The sequence below is a fragment of the Prosopis cineraria genome, unplaced genomic scaffold (genome assembly GCF_029017545.1).
Source record: "Prosopis cineraria cultivar Desert tree isolate PC_DT_omini unplaced genomic scaffold, ASM2901754v1 PC3, whole genome shotgun sequence".
Classification (NCBI taxonomy): domain Eukaryota; kingdom Viridiplantae; phylum Streptophyta; class Magnoliopsida; order Fabales; family Fabaceae; genus Prosopis; species Prosopis cineraria.
The window spans coordinates 45,094,232-45,116,182 of NW_026555334.1; the positions used below are offsets into that span (position 1 = coordinate 45,094,232).

General features: G+C 38.7%; 3 protein-coding genes across 5 annotated transcripts; 2 read left to right on the plus strand and 1 right to left on the minus strand.

Moving 5' to 3' along the window:
• The first annotated feature begins 745 nt into the window (after positions 1-745).
• LOC129305856 (phospholipase A1 PLIP2, chloroplastic-like) lies at positions 746-4,615 on the plus strand. Its single transcript, XM_054946018.1, has 5 exons — positions 746-1,661; positions 2,311-2,814; positions 3,056-3,115; positions 3,208-3,624; positions 3,715-4,615. The coding sequence occupies exons 1-5, from the start codon at positions 1,035-1,037 to the stop codon at positions 4,291-4,293; spliced, it is 2,187 nt and encodes a 728-aa protein (XP_054801993.1). The 5' UTR covers positions 746-1,034; the 3' UTR covers positions 4,294-4,615.
• A 2,139-nt stretch (positions 4,616-6,754) lies between these two features.
• Positions 6,755-13,278, minus strand: LOC129305857 (uncharacterized). The gene is made up of 3 exons (XM_054946019.1): positions 12,957-13,278; positions 12,497-12,716; positions 6,755-7,270 (listed from the first exon to the last, which is right to left on the minus strand). The coding sequence occupies exons 1-3, from the start codon at positions 13,160-13,162 to the stop codon at positions 7,055-7,057; spliced, it is 642 nt and encodes a 213-aa protein (XP_054801994.1). The 5' UTR covers positions 13,163-13,278; the 3' UTR covers positions 6,755-7,054.
• A 46-nt stretch (positions 13,279-13,324) lies between these two features.
• On the plus strand, positions 13,325-20,100 carry LOC129305855 (BRCT domain-containing protein At4g02110). 3 transcript variants are annotated; one of them, XM_054946017.1, is made up of 10 exons: positions 13,325-13,738; positions 13,891-13,980; positions 14,265-14,369; positions 14,988-15,089; positions 15,168-15,252; positions 15,463-15,532; positions 15,642-15,686; positions 16,235-18,427; positions 18,758-18,974; positions 19,239-19,408. In XM_054946017.1, exons 1-10 carry the CDS (start codon positions 13,655-13,657, stop codon positions 19,254-19,256), a joined length of 3,009 nt encoding a protein of 1,002 aa, XP_054801992.1. In that variant the 5' UTR covers positions 13,325-13,654; the 3' UTR covers positions 19,257-19,408. The 3 variants fall into 3 exon arrangements, with proteins under 3 accessions (XP_054801992.1, XP_054801990.1, XP_054801991.1); XM_054946015.1 differs by having other exon boundaries at positions 13,330-13,738; positions 19,211-20,100; XM_054946016.1 differs by lacking the exon at positions 13,325-13,738 and having other exon boundaries at positions 13,775-13,980; positions 14,265-14,373; positions 19,211-20,100.
• Positions 20,101-21,951: the final 1,851 nt, after the last annotated feature.

Below are 21,951 nucleotides of genomic sequence, written 5' to 3' on the forward strand. Positions count from 1 at the left end.
CCAACCCTTTTCCTTTTATTTTTCTTTTCTGAATCATATGAGTAAAATGGGCTAACTTAATCCATCAAATTTAGCTTATATAATTTAAAGATTATTTGATACGGGTTAAAAAATATTTATTTTTATTTAGGTCAACTTTTTTTTTTAAATACAACTTGACTCTTATAATCTATTATTTGAGTTACCCCCTACAATCTAACACATTTTCTTTTTTTCTTTTTTTTAACACCTCATGACGTTGAAGATCTTCATATTTTTATGCGGTTTTTCCCCCTCTGCCGTGTATTCGAAAAAAATGTAACTTTTTCTGTAGCGAGTGGATCAAATGGTAACGGGGAGCGTGATGTAGCATCTAGTAGGTACAGAAAGATAGGAAGACCGAGGGTTCGGGCTTGCGGTCAGGGACCCGTCAGTAGTCGTCTAACTCTCTGACGTGGCACATCCTTGACAAACTCGGCAACTGTCAGAGGCAGGCTATCGGTGAGTGGGTCCGTCCACGCGCTTTCGTACGAAATACCAAAGTTGCACTAACCGACAGAATGCCCTTTATCCACGTGAGACTCAATGCAAATTCCAAACACCGAAATCTCTCTTTTGACCCCAACGACGTCGTTACTCGAATTTCTAAGTCTAAAATTTTCATCAAATTAAAATTTAAAATTATAAAATAAACTTGTAATAAGTAATAAAAATATAAAAATCAGGCAGGAACAAAATCCTTATGACAGGGAAACGAAAGTTGGTGACCTGATAAACGCCCTAATTACGCATCTCTCCTTTCAATCCTCGCCTGACGCATTTCCCTTCGTTTAGTTTCATTCTTCTTTCTTCTTCTGTAATATACAGAACCAAACGAAGCAGACGAAGTAGGTAACCGAAGTCAAGCCTACTTTCTGGGAATAAAAACGGGTCCTGGTGTTTATTGATAGCCCATAATTTGATAGGATCGTCCACTGCAATTGACCGTTCTCTCAACATTCTACATAAAGCGAAAAAGGAACTTCCGGAACAGAGGCAAACCAGATAAAGCTAGAATGGATGCCCTGTGTTTTAAAAGTAGTATAACTGCGATACCTCCAGCGATCTCGGTTAGCGGCTCCTTGGATGCGCGGACAAACCCATCTCAGGTAAGCGCGGTTGGGCGGTCCTCGACGGAGGAATCGACACAGAAATCCGTCTTTTCGAGATTCTCGTTTAAATACCCTTTGAGATCTCTCTGGCCCGGCGGAAGTGGAAATAGCAGGTACAATGGGTTAGCCATCGACGACGCCGTATCGGTGGAAGACAGGGAAGAAAAAACTGTTCAAGAAGACAGAGATAACGGAACAATAATTCCAGAGGGCCAGAATGGGAACTGGGTATTGAAGATTTTGCATGTCAAATCTATCTGGAGGGGTGAACAGGGTAACGGTATGCGTAGCGGTGGTGATAAAGATGCGGAAATCGAAGAGGAGGGAGGGGCTAACGATCAAATAAAGGGGCCTGACTGTGATAATGAGGAGCCATGTGATGCTTGCAAGATTGATGATGGTGATAAAGAGATTCCATTGGATAGGGATTCATTTTCAAGGATGCTTCGGAGGGTATCGTTAGCTGAAGCTAGATTGTATGCGCAGATGGCCTACTTGGGAAGCTTGGCATACTGTATACCCCAGATCAAGGTATGATGTTTTTCTTTTATCTTATATTTGCTCTTTTGTTTTTTATCGGAGTTTGTCAATACCATATGTTCTGTTCTGCATGGCTAATCGCCTTATATTTTAGTGGAGACAAGGATTTCTCTACGAGAAATGACTGGACATTCCATATTTCTTGGGTAAGGCAATGTAGGGCAGGACATGGGGCAGTACTCTTTCAATGGGTTTATGAGGTGTCAAATCTCGCCTGGCTTCTCGAAATTTGAGAAACTCGTGAAATTTTTCATGCGGATGCGACTATTCTGAAATATGAATGATTTGTTTCCATCGCATTGCTTGAATATCTACTTATATGAATGTCATGCTTAAATTGTATAGCCCCGAATACTTGTTTTTTTCCCCCGTGTCATGTCTAATTCTGCTCATATAACTCAGAATGATATGGAGCAATTTATCTTAAATATTTTAGTGGATGTATTTTTGGACAAATATGATACTCGGAACTTATGTCACCTGATTGACGTTTTGCCGTTTTCATATAGTTCTGAGGTAAGCAAGTAGATGGGGCTTGATTCATAATCTTTTGTATAAAAAATTCCATTTGCAATGTATAATCAAAAGACATGTTTACAAAGCTCTGTCATTGATTTATATGTTGGCTTTGTTGATTCAGCCAGGGAACCTCTTGAAACATTATGGACTGCGTTTTGTAACTTCATCACTGGATAAAAAAGATCGCTCGGCCACAAAGGCTGAAAAAAATCGGGTGTCAGCTGAAACCCAGGAAGTAGAAACTAACGAGCATGAAAGAGAAGAAAGCAAGGAACAAAAGAACACCGGACCCAAGATAAGTGCATTGGCTGCTTATAAGGTTGCTGCCTCGGCTGCCTCATACCTCCATGCTCAGACCAGGAGCGTAGTTCCATTTAAATCCTCAAAAGATGGGGTTGGTGAAGGTTCACTTGAAGCAAGCAGTGAAAGTGTTGATGGTGTCAGCATGGTAAACACAGAGGTAGCTTCTTTGATGGCAACTACTGATTCGGTGACAGCAGTAGTTGCTGCGAAGGAGGAAGTGAAGCAGGCTGTTGCAGATGATTTGAACTCAACAAGTTCATCACCCTGTGAATGGTTCATATGTGATGATGACCAGAGTGGTGCTAGGTTTTTTGTCATTCAGGTAGCTCAAATAAATTTTTTATGTGCTTCTGTTTTAATTAATATAATTTATAAAATGCTGAAGTTAGCAGTAAAACCTCAAACGCCTAAGTATGATCAGAATACAAATACTCAAGTTCCTGATAGCTAGTTGTGTAATGTGATGTTTCACAGTTGCATGTGATTAGATTATTTTGCCAAACTTGGATTTTTTGTTTTTTTGGTGGTGTGCTTTTCTCCTACAATATTATTTCAATGTGCAGGGTTCTGAGTCCCTAGAATCCTGGCAAGCAAATCTGCTTTTTGAGCCTGTTCAATTTGAGGTAATGATTAATTTTTCCGACTTTTTGTTGATAAGAATCGTGAAATTTTCTTAAAATTGGTAAAAACGAGATGTATTTTGTGATTTTTTTAGGGGCTGGATATTCTTGTCCATAGAGGTATATATGAGGCTGCCAAAGGAATCTACAAACAGATGTTGCCTCATGTTCATGCACACCTAAAATCTCAAGGTTCTCGTGCATCCTTCCGTTTCACTGGCCATTCCCTTGGGGGAAGTTTGGCATTGCTCGTAAATCTCATGCTGCTTATGAGAGAAGAAGTGCCAGTCTCCTCCCTGCTTCCTGTCATAACCTTTGGTGCCCCTTCCATCATGTGTGGAGGCGACAGACTGCTTGACAAGCTAGGATTGCCCCGGAATCATGTTCAGGCAATTACAATGCACAGAGACATTGTACCACGAGCCTTTTCTTGCAATTATCCTAATCATGTAGCAGAGCTGCTAAAGGCAGTTAATGGAAACTTCCGAAATCACCCTTGTCTTAATAGCCAGGTAATGTTTCGAATAAAAGTTTCAGGTTTAAAAAGAAATTAATATTATATCATTAATCCTCTAAATCACTTTGTGAATCTTTCACTGCAGAAGGTATTATACGCACCAATGGGTGAACTGCTAATTCTGCAGCCAGATGAGAAATTTTCCCCAGGACACGACCTCCTTCCTGCAGGCTGTGGTCTATATCTTTTGAGTGTTCCTTCGTCAGAGTCCAATCATAACATGTACAGGGAGCTCCTGGCTGCACAGCTGGTGTTCTTGAACTCACCACATCCACTTGAGATCTTAAGTGACCGATCTGCTTATGGCTCGGGTGGAACTATACAAAGGGATCATGACATGAATTCCTACTGGAAATCTGTGAGAAGTGTGATTCGCCATGAGCTTAACAGAATCCGAAGGAGGAGGAGAGAGCACAGGCGGAAGATTTGGTGGCCTCTGGTGGCACTGGCACCCCATGTGAGTGATGCCGGGGCTGTGGTTAGGAGGTCGGTGGTATCAATCAATGTGAGTGAAGAGGGGTCAGCCTTCTCAGGCGTCTTAAAAACAGGGAGAGAGTCATTGAAAAGGTTCAGCAGGCTCGTTGCATCCCAACACATGCATTTGTTTGTGGTGCTCTTGTTTCCAGCACGCTTGTTACTCACGAGCACCCTCAGTTTCCATTGAATAGACAAATGATAATTCGTTATTTATGGTCAGGACAATTGTATAGTACGAGGGGGCATGGATGTAGCTTAGATACAGTTAGTTGATTAGGTGATTCTTTATTCATTGATTTCAAAAGTGAAAAGTGCAAGTGTCCTTGTGTTGCCCATAGAATTTAAAAAATAAAAAATAAAAACTACTCCTCAAATGTCAGTTATTGTAAACTGGTTGCTTGATTGCTAGAGATTGGTTAAGGGATAGGCTGGAGCATTCTTGTATTCCTTTTCTACACCTTGGTTTATTTTTTTGTCATTAAAGGAGTGTTTAGATATTTTTAAGAAAACTATGATTTGAGGTTTATAATTGATTTTGACATGTATAAGGAATGTTTGATTTTTTTTTTGAAGACATGGTTTTTTATTTATAATTGATTTTAACTTGTTTAAATATTTCTGACAAAAAAAAAAAACTTTGAATATATTTTTACATAAATGTAGTTCTATCTTATTTTCAATTTCAATTTTTTTAATTTTACTCCACAATTCTGAATAAAATCAATTTTATTAATTAATTTTTTTCATAATTATACCAAATTGAAATCTAGACACCAAAAAAAAAAAAACTTTTGACGAATTCTTCAGGGCACTGCATTACTTAAAAAAAAAAAAAAAGGCAGTCAGCTGATGGTGCTTATTTGTGAAATAAAAGCAACCGAATTGTTGACGCAGTGATATGATTAAGAATGGGGAGAAGAGGGTATGCGTGGTGGCGTTGAATACGAAGTGAGGATTTGGGATGGAAAAGGTGGCGTTTTACGGAATTATGGGGAGTGTTGGATGGATAGATGGATGAGGCCATGAGGGTGTAACTTGAAAAACAAGAACACGAAGTTGTAACTTAGGAAGGCAAGCAACGGAGGAACATGAGTCATATGATGCACTTGCGGATGCCGACAAAGCGTCGAATAAGAACCACGTTCGTTACGGACAAAAGAAAATGCGTCAGCCCTTTATGCCTTATCCATCCAACAAAGCCACGCACGTTCTATTTCCTTCCATCACAAGCCCTCCTTTTATTCCTAACCCGCTTCTGGTCTGTCCCGTTGTTTAATTCATTAATCCCTCCTCCCTTTTCTTTTCCAGAAAGTAAAATTTCCGATTAAAATTTAAACAAATGAAAATAATATATCACCCTTCCACGATATGGCGTCTTCTCAACCCGGCTTCTACAACCAAACCGACAGACATGAATTGAACGATGGGGGTTGTAGACTTGCAATATTGAAACAGGCCCGCAATTAAGTGAAAAGTAATTAAGGTGGTTGTGCGACCTTCCGATTATTTAAAGCAGTGAAGGGATGATTGGCAAACACTGCCCAGTATTCCGCATTTCCAACATTTTCGGTGTTGTTATTATCGCTTTGCTTCTTCCAAATGCAATTGCGAGTGGTGGGTCACACGTACAAATTCCAGGGTGTCACCTGCAACTATCTATAACTCGGATGTTTAGCCACTTCATATTCTTGTAGATTCAGCCATCTCACTAATTACTCCTTAATCCTCACTAAAACCAAAACAAGACCAATATTTTTTTAAAAAATCATTTTTCTTTTCTTTTATTTTGCTTGGAGGTTCAAAAACCCTTTCGGAAAAGAATACCAACAAAATCCATCATCGATGCCAGATTTTAGCATATTTAAACCAATATAAATAGCAATGGATAAGCGCTACAGGAGGACACGTACGCGGAATGGATTTCAACACGCCATGATCAAATTGGTCATGCCACGTGTAGTATCATATTCAACAACTGGGGCCGTAGGTCGGCGCAACCGCCAGCAAGAAAGGTCACCAAGGAAACATGCAGACGATTAATGATTCCCAAGATATGATGGACATGGAGCCCCGCATTCAGCAATTGGCAGTACCTATCACCCTCACTTTGCCCTGTTGTTAATATATCTTAAATCATAAAAACCAAGGATAGTTGCATGTCATGACCATTTTAAAATCCCTAAACCCTCTCGACGTTGTTACATGGAATAGTGCAAGGATCGCACAACAGAAGTCTGAAAGAAACTATCACCAGAGAGGGCTTGCCTAAAATGTTGCGCAAAGATACTCAACAAGAAATCACAGTTATCCAAGAGTCGGGCCACCAGAGTTGCTACCGCGTACAGCGTTGCTACCGTGTACAGCGTTCAGGTTTGCACAAAACCCTCAGCAATCAACCTCGACGTTCATAATTAAAAAGGAAAAAGAAAAAGAAAAAGAAAAGTAAAGTGTCTTTTTCAAGGACAAGGTCGGAGAAACCATGAATAAAAACCTCGACATTGTCGTTTGCTATTCACTTACGCATCCTTCAGACGTGAGAACCTAGATCTACGCCTTAAGTCCTACCGTAACAAGATATTCCACCTTCTCATGAGATGTGGTAAGAAGAGACCTTTTGGGGAACCCTTTTATTCTTTTTGCTTTCAGGATGGTATAAAAACTTGCTTATTTCCCTGTGAAGACGAATAATTCCAGTGTTTCTGTCGAACGCCACAATGTTCTCTCAGAGAACAGAAATATCTAACAAGCAATGCGCTATAGGCTGTAATACTTCCCACAGTATATTTTCACACATTATATAAATATTATAAATATAATTTTTTTTCATCCTTATAGGCCAGAAACAAGCAGCAGCTGACTCATGAACAGTGGCTCTGGGATCGTGTTGTAGTCAAAACAACAAGCTATGAGCTCGACAATCCTCCACAGAAAGGGAAGCAGAAGCTGGATCAGAGATCCATTTTACCTGCCAAGTACCAAGAGTGCATAGCAAGGCCGCCAAAGGACATGATATTAGCAAGGGAAGATAATCCATGAATCATTCCAAACTTTTTATTCATAGCTGCAAGCTTTGGATTCTTCTTTGCCACTTCAACATTTTTTGACCAACCAATTTCTTCTCCAATGTTATTTTCTCTCTCCACTTTATGCCTCTGCCTCATCAACTGTGTCACAACAATTAAAATTCTGTGAGAAAAATACATTACACACTCATAAATGATGGCAGCTTCACAGTATACATGTTTGGGATGATTGATAGTATGCATGAATGCACAGTGCTATTTCATCTAAGTCCAGAGCCATCTCTGGTTAAAAGGACAAAAATTGTATTGTAGTATACAATAATTTAGGTGGCCTTCAATTAAACTTACAAAATCAAAACATTCAACCTTCTGACATATGTTTAGCTAGTAATAATAGCTAATAGGGATATTTTTCAAGCTTGGTCCATTGATAAAATCACAAATCATAGAAATAATCAGAATGACAAGTTAATAAAATTTGATAATTGATAGAGCTGACAACTTTATTAAAACCTAACCTATATGAGGAAATCAAGGGAGACCAAGAGGGCAGAAAAAGAATTCACCACTGGTTCAAGTGTTTATCCCATGGATCCTGATGACAAGGAAAAGTAATGCTAGATCACTTATGGTTTTGGGGGCTACCTAGAGGTATAACCTATGTTGGGGGATGTGTAAGCCACTTTTTGGAGTCCTTAATGTCTTTCGCCTGCAAGGAGGAATTCTATGGATTATTTTGTATTTTGAGTGTAGTAAGGAGAGTCTGGCCTCTCAAACGCAGTGGCTGTGTATTGTTCTTGTGATTTATGTACTGTGGCTTTGTTGATTTTTAGTTGCCATTGTAACAGAGGAATAGGGTTTCAATAGAATCAGTGGACTCTTATAACACTGATTCTGTTTTCCAGCACATTTAAATAGTAGAAACCTCAGTATTTTCCCTCATTATTTCCATCTGTTGTCTTTTTTCTGGTGTTATGTTCTGTTATTTCAGCAGGGTTCTATCAATAATCTGATCAGGATTTTTTTTTCTTTTGTCTTTTTCTTCTTTTTGGTTTTCTGTATGGTGGCCAACATAATCTGATCACGATTTAACCATCTAAAATTTTAACTAATGAATGAATTGTTGAAGATGCGAGACTGAGACATGATTTTCTCTCTCTTTTTTAACTGTAAAATTGATTTCACTATACATTGTAAGGACAAATTACTTGTTCAGACAATGACTTTAGTCTTCAGCGTAATGCCCTCATCATATAAAGCCATGAGGCAGATAATCAGACAAATATTTTACATGACAACAAATTTATATGAAATGGGTTGAATAGAGTCAATTGATTAAACATTCTGAAAAAACCCTCTATCATAATCAGCTTAAAACAAGCCAAAAAAAAACCAGAAAATATAGTAAAAATGACTGAAAATACTATTGCTGAATGATAAAAAGGAATTACAAGGAAGATTATGATTCAAGCTAACCCCAACTCCCTCATACACGCAGAATAAAGTTATAGAGTGCAAGGATCAGTACAAAACACACCCCACAGAACAATAACCTAGAACATAAGCCACTCACTAACACACTAAAACATAAAGAGAAAATGATGAAGCAAGAAGATCTTCCTCCACCACAGTACGCTAGAGTTTTGAGAGGCTAGCACTCTTCCAAACTCACTTCACTTTCCAAAAGATTGAACTCCCTCTCTCAGCAGAATTGAAGAACTTGAAACCCAAAAAGTGACAAAATCACTGCCCCTACTGCCTACTCCTATGTCACTTCTTTTCCCTTTTGGCCAGGACCCATAGTGTAATCTTTTGACCCAACAGTTTTTGTTTTGCCCTCTTCTATCATTTTCTTTGTAATTTGCCCCTATAGGTCTTAGCAACTTAGCAACTCTATCATTACCCTTCCCTTGAAGTTTCACCTTATCCTCAAGGTGTGAACTAGAGGTGGAATATGGTGGCTTCTTTTGAATATTGAAATTCCCATGCCAAATTGTGATTCTCAACAACTTGAGGTCTTCAACATCAGCATTGTTTTCAGACCCCTACAATAACCCAAGACAATTGCATTCCTTGTATCATTCCATATATGTAAGTGCATTCCATAATTAGGGAGATCCTCACCCCAAGCATTCAAATAACTCAAACACAGTTCTGCCTTTTCCATTTGTGTAGATATAGTTTCTTGCACCTCCACTGAAATCTCGCTATATGCTAAGTATTTGTCTGTGTTGAGCATAAAGAATTTAAACACAGCATCTTAGAGGTTAAGACAAACTTTTCCAAATAACAAAGTGATATCTCCATCCACCTTGGAATGCCCCATCCAAAAGTTGTCACACATGATCAATTCTGTGCTGATAATTGAAGCCCTGAAGGAACTGTTATCAACTATAACAGTCATGACATGAACATTCTAGTTTACTAATTTCAAGGTCCACTTAAAACACTTGAGCTAATATTGGGAAAATGAAATTGCACCATTGCATATCCCGTTATCAAAGGAATGATTGGAATTTTTTTGCCTTAGACTAATTGGATCCAAGCAACAAGTTGATTGATTCCGCAATTGCTATAGGGCATAGCTAGAGGCACCTGAATGCATCCCGCAAACCTCTTCATGATTGAAAATATGGAAGAGAATGGGATTCCAAGAGATGTTTTCTTACCTGCCCAATAATGGTAAACATCAATGCTGGTAATAAATGTTGACTGAAATTCACAAGCTCTCATGATCTGAGTTGAAAACACTACCCAGTAATCTTCTCTATTCTTAGCACCCCTGGATAAGAATATTTTATTGGCTCCTTCTGGATTAGGCCCAATGTGAATTGCATATATTGGAGTATCCATCCCATTAGAATTATTAATCCCACCTCTTCTAGATGAATTGATGTTGGTAGAAGCAAAGGGTTCGTCAACTGCACATAGGAAGAAGGCCCGTCCTTAGTCACAAGCGTTCTTCTTTGGCCGAGAAATTCCATCCTCTCTCTTCTCCGATTTTTATGGATGAAGAACCAGGAAAGAAACTCAAACTGATTTGATAATGGTGACAGAGAACTCAACAAAAAAGGCTCCCAATTAACATACACACAGCACCAACCTTGCCCGCCATTTGTGAGATGATTGAAGGAAGAAAAGATGAAATTGTAGAGAGCTCTATCGCTTCTTCATCAGAAAAACAACCTGCCTCTGATTCATAGTCTCCCCCCTTTGTATTAGAGTTCGCTTGTGCTACTCTCAATGCTGTTGACATCGACATTTTTGAAGATGAGAAGGGCTTTTTTGGTTCGGTCAACGTCAAAGCAAATGAGATCAAGACCCTCCCTGTCATTGATGGTCGATGTGTTGCAACATGCTCCAGAACTTGTGCGTTCAAGGGGAACAACACTAGGAACCGCTTTCTCCCTTTGCGTTTTCTGTTTAGCGGCAGAAAGGATCACACAAATTGGGCTCAAATTTGGGCCTTACGTGTGTTGTTAACAGGCCCATAAGTTTTTATTTTCTCATCAAATTTAGGGCTTCTTCCCCAACTAATTCGGGTTTGGGCCTCACTTATGTTGCAATCAGGTCCATCAACTTTTATTTTCTCACCAATAGGGCTTCTTCCAAATCTGGAAAGCTTAACCCTGTCCACCCTCCAATCTCACTTCAAAACTTTGCTGTCAACATCCTCCGCCTTCAACTAGTTTCTTTGTTCTTTTTCAAATCTCCAGCATTTTGCCCAACATTCTTCAACATCACAGCTTCGCTTCATCTCCTCAATTGCTTCTGCTATAGCACCATATATTTGTTGAACTCTTGTGAGACTACTTGGATATATTTTGAAAGTTTTTAGAAATTGAAAAGCTTCAGCCCTCATCTCTTCTTTTGAGTGGTTACTGAAAACTTCTTCAAGCTTCTCCTCTTATGAAAAACGTCGCAACTTTAATTGTTGTTCAGCCTTAAACTCTTTCTCTGCTTCTATCTCGGTTGTTCCTTCCTTCTCCACTTCTGCACCTACAAAATCACTTGCTTTAGATCCATCTTCGGCTCCAAGCTCTTTTGGTTGCATTCCTCCCTCTGTTTCCAGCTTTGTTCGTTTCTCCTTGTCTTCTTTTCTCTTTGGTCCAATGTCCTTCTATTTTCGACCCTGACTTCTTTGCTTTGTTGTGCATCTTTTCTTTGTTCTCTTTTCTTAACTCTTCCTCCATTCTTCCTTTTTCTTTGCAAACTTTCAAGGTGTTTGTCATGCCATCTAAATGTCTACTACACTTCTCCAGCAACTCCTTCATCATCAATATTGCATGTTCATCCAAAGACATTGTCATCTCCTCCTAGAATTCTATTGCTTTGATACCAAATGATAGAACCCTCTATCCTAATAAGCTTAAAACAAGCACACACACAAAAAAAAACCAGAAAATACAGTAGAAATGACTGAAAAAACTACTGCTGAATAACAAAAGGATTGCAAGGAAGATATGATTCAAGCTAATCCCAACTCCCTCATACACGCAGAATAAAGTTATAGATTGCAAGGATCAGTACAAAATACACACCTCAGAACAATAACCTAGAACATAAGCCACTCACTAACACACAATAAAACATAAAGAGAAAATGATGAAGCAAGAAGATCTTCCTCCACCCCAAGAGACTAGACTTTCGAGAGGCTAGCACTCTCCCAAACTCACTTCACTTTCCAAAAGATTGAACTCCATCTCTCGGCTGAATTAGAGAACATAAAACCCAACAAGTTACAAAATCACTTCCCTACCATTAGCTGCCCCTACTGCCTACTCCTATGTCACTTCTTTTCCCTTTTGGCCAGGACCCATAGTGTAATCTTTTGACCCAGCAGTTTTTGTTTTGTCCTCTTCTATCATTTTCTTTGTAATTTGCTCCTATAGGTCTTAGCAACTTAGTAGCTCTATCACATTCTAAAAATTTCTATTGCACAGCACCACGACTTCTGCTTCAGAAAGGAGCTACTGGTTTGGTACCAAACTGGGCTGTTTTTATTATTTTTGACGAGTTTTTTTTGGCCAGAATCAAAACCATGGCTAGTTCATCATTTTTTTTGTTCAGGCCAGTCACATTGGTCCACTCCACATCACTCTCAAACCATCCTTTCCAAGCAAATACTTCTTAAAGGGGATTGCATCACTCCAATTATGCAAGGCCAATTGAGAAAGGATATAAAAGACATGATCGAACGTAAAATGACAAAAAATATCCTAATTTTTTTAGGGACGAGAGGGGTAACTATTCAAACTATTTCACAGACGGGGAAGACATGATAATTAATAACCATATAAAACATTTTAAATATAACCTAAGAATTGATTATTTGTTCATTAACAATTGGTAAATCACGAATATCACCTCGATGGTCATCGGTGTAAAGACAAACAAATTAGCAAGGTTAAATGCGAATGACGAAAGCAAGAAGCCAAGTTGGTATCTTTCCGCAGTGGACGAAGATTTCCAAGGATGTAGATACCCAAACGACGCCACCGATATCGCACAACAGATACCGACCGTAGAGAAATATGCCGGAAACATCTTGCTTTGCAGGTTACCAAATTGATGCCTCGGGAGATTCCTGTTAAAGTCATCATGAATTATAAAAGTGACCACATCATTTTCAAATCAAGAAACTTGGCAGGCAAAAGCTTGGCAAGACAGAACTTGTAGGGCTAATATAGCATTATCAATGATCAAGGAGATTTGTAAGTTTTTTCAGTATTCAAGCATGCCCGGGAGGTTCAGCGAATAATCTGGGTCCTGAGGCAAAAATGTAAATGTGAGCAGGTGATCAAACGGCGAAAAAATGAATGCGTACTTGAACATAATAATTCCACCGATAAAGGTGACCCATAGAGCGGCACCGAAAGCAGTGGAGAAGCTGAGGAGATGCGCCAATTTGAGGTAGGTTGATAGTTTGATTGAATTGGAAGAATCCGATTTTGATCCGAAGATTTCAGGAGAGAATATAACTCCGATGGCTAAGAAAGCCACAGCCGCCAAGAATCGAGTGAGCCAAGCCATCTCAAACGCCGACGGGCAAACTCTTCCTCTCCTGTTCTCTAATCTCTAGTCGACCACAGATTAAATTGTGCTTCAACGCGGGTGGGTGCACCAACTACTCCCGGCGCTTACATTGACCGGTGTTTGTTTTTATTTATCGGGTCGAATTTGGAAAATGGAAGCTTCTACAGATCAACTCGAACAACGGATTCCCAAAACAAGCCCTAGGATGCCTTGGCGGAAAGAAATCGTTGAGCCCATAGGACAAATGGGCCTGGGTCGGGTTGTTATATGGATCCTACGATTGGGCCAGTGAGTTCCACGTGTAATAGCCCTAAGCGCGCCAGAGGCACCAAAATCAAAAAGACAAAATGGAGGAAATTTTTCCCTCGCACAAGCGAAAATGTTTTTTGGGGGCTGAACAGAAGGGAAGACTGAAGATCAGAACTCACTCATCCTTTGTCTCCCCACCTCGAATTGAACCTCTAATTCTGCCCCCACTCCCCCGGGGAAATGTTGGAAACAAGTATTCCATCGCAAGTGTTTTTCAATATTCGTTTCGTTCTCCATGGTTTTGATCCTATCAACGAAAGCAAGGTTTCATGCTCTTCCATTTCCTTCTGTATTATTCTATCTGATTCTGCTACTGGCTTCTCTCGTATCGAGGCCAATCTGGGAGATCGTTTGTCAAAAATAAGGTTAGTTATCATGTCTCTCCGTTTTTTTATTGATTCAATGCTATTTTGTAGGTCCGATTCAAGCTTGTAAACGGCGGTGGGGTTGATGTTGGTCAGTACAGTCCAAGTTGCACACATGTCGTTGTGGGCAAACTTACATATGTAAGTCACAATCTTTGTTTCCTCTTACATCTGAGCATATGGGTTTACCATATACTGCCCCTTCTATTTCACTCCGGTTTCTCTAGAATCAGCACTTTACTGCTTGCAATCTCAACCATCCATGCGGTGGCGGAGTTTTTTTGATTTTTTTCTCTGGTGTGCAGAAAATCCGTTTTTGCCTTCCAATGGCATTTAGATATCGAAGACAAGAGTTTTGGATTGTGTATTTAATTTACCTGAACAAATTAGACTTCACAGTCCTTGCTTTATGATGTATTATGCAGGATGATCCTGTTTGCGTTGCTGCAAGAAATGATGGGAAAACACTTGTCACTGCTTTGTGGGTTGATCATAGTGTCGATATTGGAATGCCAGTTGATGCAGCCTCCGTATGTCTGTAGTTCTCTAAATCTTTCTTTCTTTCTTTGTCTTTGTCTTTTTTTTTCTTTTTTTGCCCCCAATTCCTTATTGAGAAATTTGGATTCGTTTGGAATATAATATGTTAGCTTCATACGTGTCCCATGGCTCAGTTCATTGCAAGAATTGAGTTCAAGTGGACCAGTAAAAGCCCTTATATTTAATAATTAGTATGTTTCTATTAGTTGTGATTGTGATTTTTAAGCGAAGATAATCTTTGTAATTGCTTTTGTGCTGCGGTATATGCCTGTATGGTCTGGTTTTAGTTCATCTTTCTTTTCATTATATTCATTTACAACTGTGAATTATTTTCTCTTGTATAAAGCTTTCATTTAAGCTGTATACATTCTTGGCCCATAACTTGGTTAAAATTTACTTGTCATCTAGAGGACTTTTTGCCGACACGAGTGCATTGTTTTCTAATTATAGCATGGCATGCGCCTGGTTTCTGCTTGTGTGCTTATCCAACTATACACATGTCATATTATTAATGGAGAACCATTTACTATTTCGTTATTCTTGCAAGTTTTTCTTGTATTATCATCTTAGGAATGTTTGGACACTGTTATAAGCCTATATTTTCTGTACAGGTCATGTACAGACCCATGAAAGATTTAAATGGTATACCAGGTGCTAAGAATTTGGTTGTTTGCTTGACTGGTTATCAACGTCAGGATCGGGATGACATTATGGTAAGAGTCTCTTATACTTGCTTGTGCAGAAAATTGCTTTGTAACAATTAGGGCCTGACCCTATTTTTCCCTCTTCAGACAATGGTTGGCTTGATGGGTGCTGAATTTTCTAAGCCATTGGTGGCGAGCAAAGTTACTCATCTTATATGCTACAAATTTGAAGGTTTGCTACATACTTTAATCTGAACATATCTGACATGTGCGTCCAAGAGTGTACATGTTATTAGGTTCACTGATGCAATTGCTAAAACAGATGATTCACGTTCAAGAATATTTCTAGATTTTAATGCTTCTCCTGACTTTTTAAAGTGCTTTTTAATTTTCCAGTTTACTCATCTTTAACACTTTCTATTGCAAAATATCTTGTGAGTAGGAGAAAAGTATGAGCTTGCCAGCAGACTGAAGACAATTAAGTTAGTTAACCATCGATGGTTGGAAGACTGGTATTTATTTACTTTTCCTTTGTTGCTCGTGTTATTAGACATATAACATGCCATCTATTTCAAAATTTGGAGTTATTTAATGCAAATCTCTGATTTTTTATCCCTCCAGTTTGAAGGATTGGGCACTCCTCCCTGAAGAAAAATATAAGAAGAGGTGAGCCTTCTTATCATCTAAGTAGTTGTCATAATGTCTTGTTGCATGTAAAGCATTAACATGTCTCTTTTATCTTGTTCATGGAGACTGCATGGAAGCAAATATTCATGTGTGTGTGTGCGTTTATTTTTTTTTTTTCCAGATTGATTTCTCCTTGCATGTTTTTTATGTAATCTCGGTGTGTATATGACTATCGTCAACAATCTCATTTTAAGTTATCGACTGGACCTGATATTGGTTTTGAAAAATAACTTAATCTAGAAAACTTGGCTTCATTACATGAAGGTGGAATAAAGGACCAGTGTTGCTTTATCTGACACCTTAAAGTCAATGCATAACGCACTATGCACCTGGGTTTGTTTGCTCTGGTGGCATACTGCATAGACATCTGCTATGTTCACTGCAATTTTGCAAATTGTAGGGGATTCATGAAAGACACGGTTTAAGCTGACCAACTTAAATTATTCACTATGATTTAGTCATAAGTTTCACTTGTGGCTCACGAATAAAATTTTCTTGTAACTCAACTTCTATTTGTTCTCAACCAGCGGTTATGAACTAGAGATGATGGCAGAGGAAGCTAAAGACTCCGAAGAAGAAGCTGAAGATCTCGTGCCAGGGAAATCTGGGGAAAGAGATATAGCTAGGAGTCCCTTTAGTTCAAAAATGAATACTGCTACAGGTGCTTCTGATGGATTTCTGAAAGCAAGTGAGGGGCATGAGTCATTATTAATTCTCAAAAATGAGAATAGATCTGATCAAATCAGAAACATCCATCATGATGTACTAAAATCAAGTTCTGGGGAAGCTGGCATTTCTAGGTATGATGCTTCTGGTCAGCTGCCTGACACATGTGCCAAGACCACTAAACCTAAAAACACTTGCGCTCCAGACGCAGTTGACTGCCAGAATCTTGGCATTCCTGGAAATGCTGATTCATCTGGTTTTCTCCCTGATCTTCATCTTCAAGCCGGTACTACTGAGTATGGGAAGTTGGTTAATGACTTGAGATTGACATCTGAAAGTGTTGAGGGACATGCACATTCAGATGCAAAGGGCAGTGCTGCGAGTAACTCTAGGAAAAACTTGAAGAGATTCTCTCCTCCAAGTGGCTTGAATGAAAACATTGGCAATTTAAGTGGTCCTTCTGCATCACCTTCAAATAATTTGAAATTAAGAAATGACCTAGAAGCCTCTTTGAGCAAGGAGAAAAAGGAAAGTGGCAGCATTAACTGCACCTTTGTTGAGGGTTTTAGAAAAGGAAATGATTTTAGTAACAAGAAGGGGCCAGTTAGTTTATCTCCTAAAAAGATGGTGATTGAAGCTACTACTAAATTTAAATCGAAGACGACAGCAGGTGCTAAACTTTCAGTTGAAAGATCCCCATTAGCAGATTGCGATAAACTACCAGAGATAGAACACCATTTTCCTGTGGGCAAAGATCATATAAAGAGCCCAGAAACTGTGAGCTCAAAGTCTCCGCCAGATGATGATACACCTAAAATTAATGGCAAGCCTGATATTGCTGGTTCTGGCAGTGAAAAAGTTGCTCAAGATGGTAGTGAAACAGAGCCTCATAATGCCAAGAACGATCTTGAGCGCTCATCTTCAAGTAAAAAGAAGCCTAGAAATGAGGAATCAACCGGTCATGCTACCATGGATTTATGCAGCAGAGTAGGTGATAAGTTGATTAGAAAATCACCTCGCAAGAAGACAGTTGCCAAGAAATCTTTGGGTTCTAGACCTAAATCAGGTGCTACTGCTAAAAAGAAGGGTTTGATTTCATTAAATGAAAGTGACCCTCAAGCTGATGGTGCAAGTTGTTTAAGTGGATGGAAAGAGACGACAGTTTTTGATGGCAAGAAGCTTCATAAACCCTCTAAAATTGTTAGTGTTGAAACGTCAGTGGAGCAGGAGATTGTCTGTAAATCAGCAGAAATTGCCAATGGCAGAGAACTTCAGGATGAAGAAACAGAGGCTCCGGATGACAAATCTGAGTGCAAGGGACTGGCAGTTGATGAAGACAATCGTGAATCAGTTAATCTTTTGAAAAAAGCTGTTACCCAGACAGAAGAGAAGTTGGAAGCAAGTCAACATGTATCAAAATCTAAAACACAGCCTCCAAAGGTAGGTACAAATGGAACTAAACCAGTGGTACTGGAGTCGGTTGACTCAACCTCTAAAATAAAAGGAAAGCCTGAAGGGAGAAAACTTACTGAAGGTGGAATCAAGAAAGCCGCATTTACCAAGGACGTAACGAGGCCTAAGGAGGCTGCATCCAGTCAGAGGAAAGATGAGACAAATATGGAAACCATGGATGCAGAGTTATTTCCTGTTGGTAAAAATAGCAGCTCTGCTGTACTGACAAATAATTCAGAGAGTTTTCAGGAAGTTGAGAAGGAAAACAGACCAATTGATGGAGAGGGCAATGGAGAGTGTATAAACATTGGAAATTTCGACGTTAAAATTTGTGCGGGTCAAGCAAAGACCGATAAAAGAACTCAGAAAAGGGCTCTTAATTCATCTATATCAGAAGACAACGAAGGAGTGAAGGGAGAAGCTGCATGTTTTATAGTAAGCGGGCATCGCTTACAGAGAAAGGAGTTTCAACAAATGATTAGGCGATTAAAAGGAAGGGTCTGCCGGGATTCTCATCAGTGGTCATATCAGGCAACACACTTCATAGCCCCAGATCCTATACGCAGGACAGAGAAATTTTTTGCTGCTGCTGCATCAGGAAGGTATGGAAATTCTGGCTGTGTTTGAGTCGAACTGCATGATTTCTCTTTGGAAAGGAATATTGTCATAGGGCGGCCTGCATTCAATCTTGTTTGGCCTTGCCATTTGAAAAGGTCGGTCTTTGTATGACACAAACTTAACAGGACGCTTCAAGTAAGATCTGGATATTTTGAATTTAAATCAAATTTGTGTTCGTACTCATACTTAATCAGTTTTTTAATGATTAAAAAATTTTATGCTTGAGAGAACGGCAACATTATGTTTTCTGTCTCTCATTTATGTTCCTAAGTGAATGAATTCATGTATTCTAATTTATTTTGACTGGAATGCAGGTGGATTCTTAAAACTGATTACTTAACTGCCTGTAGTCAGGCCGGTAAATTCTTGAATGAAGAACCTTATGAATGGCACAAGAGTGGCCTTAGTGAGGATGGTGCAATCAATTTGGAGGCTCCAAGAAGATGGAGGCTTTTGAAAGAGAAGACAGGTCATGGCGTCTTATATGGGATGCGCACTATTGTATATGGCGATTGCATTGCCCCGCCTTTGGTAGGTTTGCTTGAGATTTAGTTTGTCGAGATATTCTTTTTCTTACTTGCCGTTATTGCTGGCCGCGTCTTCCATCTCAAATGATCCCAGGATGAGGACTAGCCTGAATATTAGGCAAATTTTATATTTCCCTTTACACAAAAATAATTTAAAATAGCAGGTTTCCATCCTTGTATCTGTACTTGATTGTTTAATTTGACGTATGCTTATCATCTAATTTGATAATATATAAACAGGATACACTGAAGCGTGTAGTCAATGCAGGTGATGGAACTATATTAGCAACTTCTCCTCCTTACACCCGGTTCCTTGATAGTGGTGTTGACTATGCCGTAGTTAGCCCAGGCATGCCGCGTGTTGATATGTGGGTCCAAGAGTTCTTAAAACATGAGATACCCTGTGTTTTGGCTGACTACTTGGTGGAGTTTGTGTGCAAGCCCGGATTCTCCCTCGAGAAACATGTACTATACGGGACTCATGCTTGGGCAGAGAGGTCATTTGCTAACCTTCGAAGGAAGGCGGAAGAAGTCATCGAGAATCCTCCAGAAATTGATGATGATAATGACACAGCTTGCCAGGTATGTGGGTCCCGAGATAGAGGAGACGTGATGCTGATTTGTGGTGATGAAAGTGGTTCCGTTGGTTGTGGAGTTGGCGTCCATATTGATTGCTGCGATCCTCCTCTGAAAGATGTTCCGGAGGAGGATTGGTTCTGTTCCGAGTGCAGTGAAACACGAAACCGCTCTAACCCGAACAAGAAAAGGAAAAAAGGCGTCTTGTCTTCCTCGAAGAACAAGTGACCTTCCCTTTTTATGCTTGTCATCATCAAGGAAGCTTGTTTCAATTGTTGAAGCACACGCCTTCCCACGTTGGAGTCGTTCCAAACTGTTTTAGATTGCTGCCATATCGGTGAAATTCTAAATCACTAATATATTAGGGTTGAATCTGTTGATTTAAATAGAGGTTCCGTTGACATCTCTGACCGAGCCGCGGTTGATTGTAAATGAGTTTGTTGAACATTGCAATTTATTTTTCAAATTTCATGTAATGTTTTAGAGGTTCTTTACCTGGTTAGAGGTAATTTGAAGTGTCCGATCTTTACCCTTAATAAAGAAACTATTAATCGCGTCCAGCTCCTTTATTTTTTTGGATAAAATAACAAATTTAGTCATAAATTATTTTTTCAGGAGTATTTGATAGTTTAAACTATTAGGTGACGTAAAATAAATCATGAATTTTCAAAAATGAAATATTCAGTAACTCTGTTAATTTCAGCTGACGGATATTATGTGGGATTTACAATGACATGTAGTACGATACAGGCATGACACATCAGTATAGTAAAAGGGTAAATTTAGTCGCAAATTATTTTTTAAGGAGAGTTGAGTAGTCTCTATTATTTAAAAAAAATAGATCATCCAACACCTTTCTCTCAATTTTGATCAAACATTATTTATTTTCATATTTATGAAATTCACAAAGCATTAATTTTTTCAATCTTCTTGCATTTGTTCTCAATATAAGCTCCAAAAGAAGAGATTCAATGGGTTTTTATCTGAAGATATTTACAAGAACGATATCCAAAAGTAAAAGCTTGATTTTACAATGCATGTGAAAAACTTTATTTTAGCTTAATTTAGTCATGAACTATTTTTTCTACTTTGTTAGCGTCGTCTTTGTGAATATCTTTAGATAAAAACTCTTTAAATCTCTTCTTCTCGAGTTGAGATTGAGAACGAAGGCAAGAAAATGAAGAGATTAATGCTTTGTGAGCTTCATAAGTATGACAATAAATTATGTTTGGTCAAAATTGAGGGGAAGGTATTGGGTGCTCCATTTTTTTTATAATAGAGACTATCAAATGCTCCTCAAAATTTATGATTAAATTTACACCTTTATTATGCTGACGCGTCATGCACGAATCGTGCCATATGTCATTGTAAGTTCACATAACGTCCGTTAGTTAAAATTAATGACAGGTTATTGGATATTTTCTTTTTAAAAATTTATAATTTATTTTACACCATTTAATAATTTAAACTATCATATATTCTTAAAAAAATAATTTGAGGCTGGATTTGCGCCTTTGTCTTTATTTTTTTTTAGTACATGACGATCTTTTCCTTTTTGGACTCCGACTATTAGGCTCCAGCAACCCCCCCCCCCAAAAAAAAAAATCTGCAGCCCTTTGGTCCTGCCAGCTCTGCAGATGAAAGCCAGATGGCACCATTAGGAAGCGTACGTTATCACAGGGCTAAGATCCTATTGGTGTCGTACAATGAATTATGGGAAAATCACTCTAAAACCTCGACAACAATTATGATTATCCCAAAATCCTACCAACTGCACAAATGCCCTTGAGGTTTTTAGGGACTTAGTTGTAATTAAATTTTTATATAAAATGAGACAATAGGCCATTGGAAGTGCCTGGGATCATCTCCCGCATTTGATTCTTCATTCTTGCATCACAAATCCTTGTTTCACTCCAATCAAATCAAACCCATCTCATAAATTATATGAACATTAACATGAATTTTGTTTAGCCAAAAAGAAAAACCTAACTTTGAGAACAAAGAAATGATGAATGGCAAGATTCTTTGGTTTTCTTACACGTGTTTATTGATCAAGGACAGATCAAACCTCACTAGAAATTACAAATGCAAAATTTGAACTGGGCATATTTACAGAAGAGCGGAATTACAAAAAGATCGAAATAAAGAAATGAAGTGGGTAGCTTGAGATTCACCCGTCTTTGAAGTGTTTCCAATGGTAAATTTTGCTGCCAATTCTAGAGGTAGGTTGTTTTGATCGCTGACTCTAGCAGCTATTAGAATTACAAACACCAGGCCATATGTCCTGCATTTGATTTTTCATATGTTGAAATTACGCTTTGTTTTTTTTTTTAGCTAAACAAAATTTAAGTACATTTATGTTCATGTGATTTATGAGATGGGTTTGATTTTATTGGAGTGAAACG